Source organism: Cebus imitator, unplaced genomic scaffold (assembly GCF_001604975.1).
Source record: "Cebus imitator isolate Cc_AM_T3 unplaced genomic scaffold, Cebus_imitator-1.0 Scaffold121, whole genome shotgun sequence".
In the NCBI taxonomy this organism is placed as follows: Eukaryota; Metazoa; Chordata; class Mammalia; order Primates; family Cebidae; genus Cebus; species Cebus imitator.
This window is the reverse complement of record NW_016107436.1, coordinates 3,509,624-3,515,580: the sequence shown is the minus strand read 5'-3', so window position 1 is coordinate 3,515,580 and position 5,957 is coordinate 3,509,624. Positions and strand designations below refer to the sequence as shown.

Here is a 5,957-nt window from a genome sequence, read left to right as displayed (position 1 = left end):
CGGTGAACCGTGAGAGGAATAATATAGAGCTACACAAACCGTTCTTGTTGCAGGTCTTGTGGTATGGAGGCTGCAGCTAATAACCCATTTACGATTTTTGTATTCCTCAATTATAAAATACGGTCTGTAGGTTTCCTTTTAATGTTCACAATGCTTCGGTTTTATTAACAGGGTTATGATAATCTCTCCAAACAGGTTGTGATTTTTTTTCAAGCGTTTCTATGCCCTGGAACCATCTGGTCTAGTGCTTTTTGGGGCAATGGATATCTTCGATTATATTTATTTTTATTTAGTTGATCTATTCAGATTTTCTACATTTTCTTGAGCGGATTTTGCTTATTTATATTTTTATTGGTATAAAGATGTGTTTCTACTAGAATTTCTTGTGCCAACTCTACGTACATTCTCCCCATTCCCATTTCCATACTGTTTCCAGGCCATTTGAAAATCTCAAAGGTTGTACAGGAAAGTACAAAGGTTGATGAAGTGACCAAAAACGGGAAAACTGAACTTTAAAGTGATTCAACTACAAAACGGATGCTACTAGTGTATTCCCCGCTCTGCGGCTTAACTCCGTGGAAATCCGTGCAAAGGTTTTAGCGCTGGGATTGTGACCTACTCGGTGAAGAGAAGGGACGATCACCAAACCGTTAGAGCACTGGCGCTCTTGGCAGTTTTTGTCAGTTATTTTCAAGTGATAACTTGGAGCGATACCGCAAGAATAAAATGCTGTATCCAGAGCTGGTTGGAACGAGCACTGCCTTTAACAAAAGCTGAAAAGATCCGCTAGGAATTACGTAGTTAGAATCCAGCCCTCTCACGTCTCTGATATACCTAGCTATGTGAACAGACTGTACAGCTGACGGTGGAAATTTCCCAGGTGTTTTTTAAACAACAGAATTGGACGACCTCCCTCCTCCATTCCCAGTCGGAAACGTCCCACCCAGATCCAGCTCAACGGTGCCGCACTTGTTCCGGCCAGTTCACAATCACCCTTCAGAAGGGAGGTTTCCCGCCATTTCGCTTAGCAGCAGAGGGTGAACTCTTCTCTCTTCATTTTCCACTCGCTAGGGGCCCGAGCCCACACCACCTTCCCCGCAAAGCGAGCAGCGGGACGCCAAGGCCAGGAGGCCGCATTAAGAACCCCGGACGGAGCCAAAAGGCGACACAGACCAAGCCGCTCGGGAAAGGCTCAGCAACCGCAGACAACCCTGAGGGCGCAATAGCCCGCGGCGTGGGGCAACTGAACTGTGAGACGCGCGGGCCCCGCGCCAGCTGAGGGAGGAGGGAGCACGGCTATCGCGGGCGGGAGCGAAGGCGGGTATGAAGGGCGGGCTCGCTCCACTCGACTCCGGATTGGTCGGACTCAGAGAGCCGAGTGACGTCAGCGGGGGAGAACGCCTGATTTGTGTGGTGGGCGCGGACGGGCGGGGGAAGCTCAGTGCGCAGGCGCAGCTCCCCGGCTCCGCTCGCCCCGGCGGTCCGGCCCAGCTCTCGCGGACAAGTCCAGACATCGCGCGCCCCCGGCCTCCGGGACCGCCCCCTCCCACCTCTCGGCGTCGTCGAAGATAAACAATAGTTGGCCGGCAAGCGCCCAGTGTGTCTCCCGCCGCCGGATTCGGCGGGCTGCGTGGGACCGGTGGGATCCCGGCCAGCCGGCCATGGCGGGGCTGTACTCGCTGGGAGTGAGCGTCTTCTCTGACCAGGGCGGGAGGAAGTACATGGAGGACGTTACTCAAATCGTTGTGGAGCCCGAACCGACGGCTGAAGAAAAGCCCTCGCCGCGGCGGTCGCTGTCTCAGCCATTGCCTCCGCGGCCGTCGCCACCCGCTCCACCCGGCGGCGAAGTCTCGGGGAAAGGCCCAGCGGTGGCAGCCCGAGAGGCTCGCGACCCTCTCCCGGACGCCGGGGCCTCGCTGGCGCCTGGCCGTTGCTGCCGCCGCCGTTCCTCCGTGGCCTTTTTCGCCGTGTGCGACGGGCACGGCGGGCGGGAGGCGGCACAGTTTGCCCGGGAGCACTTGTGGGGTTTCATCAAGAAGCAGAAGGGTTTCACTTCGTCCGAGCCGGCGAAGGTTTGCGCTGCCATTCGCAAAGGCTTTCTCGCTTGTCACCTCGCCATGTGGAAGAAACTGGGTAAGTTCCCTGGCTTGTTTGGCGCCCGCCCCTTTTCTCAGGCAGTTCAGGGCTTTTATGGCAGCAGCCCGGCGTGGGCCCCCAGCACCGGCACCCGGAGCGAGCGCATCCAAAGTGTACATTGATGGAAGTGACGACTCTAAACGGTCGAATAGCGCTTTGCTGGGTGGAGGTCCTGGCAAACCAAATGGCCTTGGGGAAGATAGGATTGCTGTCTCCCTGCAAGCTCTTCTCGCTTTATTTCCGTTCTCCAAGGATCAATGGGAAGCAGTCCTCTCCCTTCGCTGCTTCACTTTGGTGGCAACCAGCGAAAACGTGTTTGAAACCTGGCGCCAGATTTTGGCTAAAAGATAAATTGATGTTGCTACCTGGGCCAGGCGAAGGAAAAATTGGAGTGTTCCCCTAGAATCTGTCATAATTCTGCTCCTGGACGTCTTGTCCCTCTCGGTTGCCTCCTACCGGTGGTGTCAGTTCTCCAGATTGACCCGGGATAGCTGGGGTTGGCTGGTGGAGTAAAGCGTGAGCTAATTTAGAAGGGCTGAAGTGTAATCGTCTGGCAATTGAAAGTTTTGGAAGGAATTCCGTTGTAATGATGGTGAGATATTTTTAGGATCATAAACGTGTACTGCTTATGAAAAATAAAAGCGCGGAACGTGTTGTTACCTCTTAAAGTGGCCCCGTGTTAAGGGTGTGCGTTAAATTCTGCTTGAGCTTTCTTTTTGGAAATTGCCTTAGGTGATTGCTTTCAGATAGTTCTCAACAGTTCCTACTTTAAAAGTACTTATAAATTGTAAATGCCTGTCAAAATAGGAAAATGCAAGGAATTACTGTATACTGGGAGGAAATAAAGGCCTTAAATGTCTAAAAATTTCGGTGTAGTTGTAGTTTCATCTGAGTTTTAAATGTTTGTAAAGCGGGCAGGATTTCTGTACTCAGCAGTTAGAGAATCATCTTACAGCTTTATAATTGTTTATCTATTGCAGTGAATAAATAGCATGCATCTTTGTTAGAGCAAAGAAGACAATACTCTCCAACGGTGGGAAAAAACCTTTTTGTTTATGGCAGCATAATAAAGTTGCTTTATTTCAGCAGAGGAATGGAGACATAGAGAAAAAGAGTTAAAGATTTAGCAAATACAGAACATTTTTAGAAAGGTATTGTCATAGAGTTGTAGATTAGCCGGTTTCAAAGAATGTTTTCCATTTGCTTGGCTCTCTGCCAAGAATTAGTTGATTGACTCAAAGATCAGCCACTAGGCTTGTTGGAGGCGTTTCCCATTCAGTCCCAGGGGCCCCTCTTTTGGATGTATTTTGTTTTTGTGTAGGCACCATAGAGCTGAAAGCACTGTAGTATATTGTAGAAATATGTCATATCATTGACTGCAGGGCAACGAGAAGTCGACAGCAGGGCAAGAGAGGAAGATTAGACACAAAGAACTATGTAGAGTCTTGTTTATTTTACAGTATACTTGGAGCAACATAAATTTGCCATACGTTTGAACTTTAAGGATAAAAAAACTTTAAGGCATAAACTCCGTTACATGAGCATTTAATTTAATTTAATTTACTTATTTATTTATTTTTTTTAAAGAGACTGGCCGGGGCGAGGGATGTGTGTGGGCAGTCTCATTTTGTTGCCCAGGCAGTGCAGCAAGCGATCCTCCCGCCTCGGCCTCTGAAAGTGCTGGAATTACAGGGTGAGCCACAGTACTGGACCTGCAGGAGCATTTTTTTAATAAAGCAGGGACCATGTTGTTAAATGCAAATATGGATGGTTTTGTCTTATATACACAGACTTTTCGAATTAAGCTTTCACTCTTATGATGCATAGAACCTTACACTCCAGAAAAATGTTGAAGTTTATTTTGTACCACAGCTAGACCTCAGACTTCGTCCTCAAAACTTGGGGAAAAAAAAGTACAGTAAGCTAATTATTTTGGGAGCCTTGACAAAGGAAATGAGGGTTAAAATTTTTTTTTTTTAGTCACAGGGTTGAGAAAGACAAAAAAAAAATGTATTTAGTTACAAATTCTTGGATGACTTCACATTTTCTATAAAATAAACTGTAGTTTGTAATCTGCAGGCCAACCCCTTTCCTGTCCAAATTCAGCCTCTCTAGTAAATATCTGTTAACGTGAATTTCCATTACATTACTCACCTTTTTTCAGGGAGCATGAAAGTACTCCGTTTCCATTTTCTTGGCTTCTGGTTCTCACCCTGCCCCCAACAAGGAAAATTCAAACAAAAATATATCCATCAAGTAGATTCCCAGTCAGTATGTTTTCTTCTGTGAAGACTTCTTTCTTTTGGAATTGAGCATCCTTTTTTCTAATTTTGTAGTGCTCATTGGATTGTAGTAGTAGTTCTCAAACTTTTTGCTCACAGAACCCTTCATACTATTAAATTATTGAGGACCCCAAAGAGTTTTTGTTTATGTGGGCTACATCTTCCAATATTTACTATATGAGAAATTTAAACTTAGAAAATTTAAAAAAATTTCTTCAAAAACAAATATGTTTACACACACAGACACACACACACGCACACACTCACTAAAGAAAAACCACTTTTTTACCCAAATAAGAAATACTGGTGGGAGGAATGGCATTATTTTACATTTTTGCAAACCTCTTTAAATATCTAGCTTAATGGAAGACAGCTGAATTCTCATACCCACTTCTGCACTCAGTCTGCTATGCTATTTGAAGTGTCTAAAGAAAAAGCAGCTCCGCATGCATATGTAGTAGGAAAAAGGAAAAATATTAGTCTTTTCAGATAATTGTGCATATTCTGCACAAAAGTGGTAGTTTCTTTCATCTTTTTTTTTTTTTTTTAATCAGAGGAACATAGAAGAAAAGTAGTTTCTTAAAGTTAGTTGAATTGGAATTTGAAACCTTAGTAATGAATTTTGTACTCTTACATTAAGATCTATTGTTTTGGTTTGTACTTTGAATCTTCTCTATGTGTGATTTTGTGACATAGTGCATTAGTCATCTGGAAAATAATGCTTCACTCAGTTAAGAACATCTTCTGAATAGCAACACATTTCATTATACAATATCAAAGAAAATCATGTTTGTTAATATCACTGATCTCATCAGAAAAGTCTTTAAATATTGAGAAGCTATCTAGTTCTCTGTTGTAGGTACACATTTTCCAAAATGTATTTTTCAAGCAGCAATTAGAAATGTATTATTGACAACAAACACCGTCAATTTTTCTTGAATTGAAAAGCTCGCCCTGTTCATGTTCAAATGCCCAAGTCTTATAATAACACAGTTTATCAGTCTCAAGGAAAAATGATGGTCCATGAAAAATATGGCTAGTTCATCACAGGACTCAGACAATCACAGGTGCTTTTTCTCTTATCAGCCCTAGTATGTAATAAAAGGCTGTTGTATATATTCTCCTATTAGTCGTACAGAATATTAAAAACGTGCAGCCTGGGGAACATGGTGAGACCCTGTTGCCACAAAAAATAAAAAATTAGCTTGGCATGGTAGCATGTGCCTGTAGTCTCTGCCCCTTGGGAGGCTGAGTTGGAAGAATCACTTGAGCCTGGGAGGTTGGGTTACAGTGAGCCATTATGGAGCCTCTGCATTCAGCCTGGGCAACAGATAAAAAAGTGTGTATTCATGGGTTGAGATTTAATAAAATTAGTTTTTCTTGTGTCATCAAGCATATTCTTTTTTTATTTTTTGAGACAGATTCTCACTGTGTTGCCCAGGCTAGAGTGCAGTGGCATGATTTGGGCTCACCTTCCCGGGTTTAGCCTCCTGAGTAGCTGGGACTACAGGCGTGTGCCATCATACCCAGCTAATTTTT

At 44.7% G+C, this 5,957-nt stretch overlaps 1 protein-coding gene across 1 annotated transcript in view; it reads left to right on the top strand.

Annotated features, from left to right (window-relative positions):
• The first annotated feature begins 1,430 nt into the window (after positions 1 to 1,430).
• Positions 1,431 to 5,957, top strand: part of PPM1D (protein phosphatase, Mg2+/Mn2+ dependent 1D) — a 56,242-nt gene continuing 51,715 nt past the window's right edge. Inside the window, exon 1 of the mRNA XM_017539727.2 lies at positions 1,431 to 2,133. Coding sequence (XP_017395216.1) covers positions 1,662 to 2,133 — 472 coding nt within the window. The 5' untranslated portion in view covers positions 1,431 to 1,661. The remainder of the gene's footprint in view (positions 2,134 to 5,957) is intronic.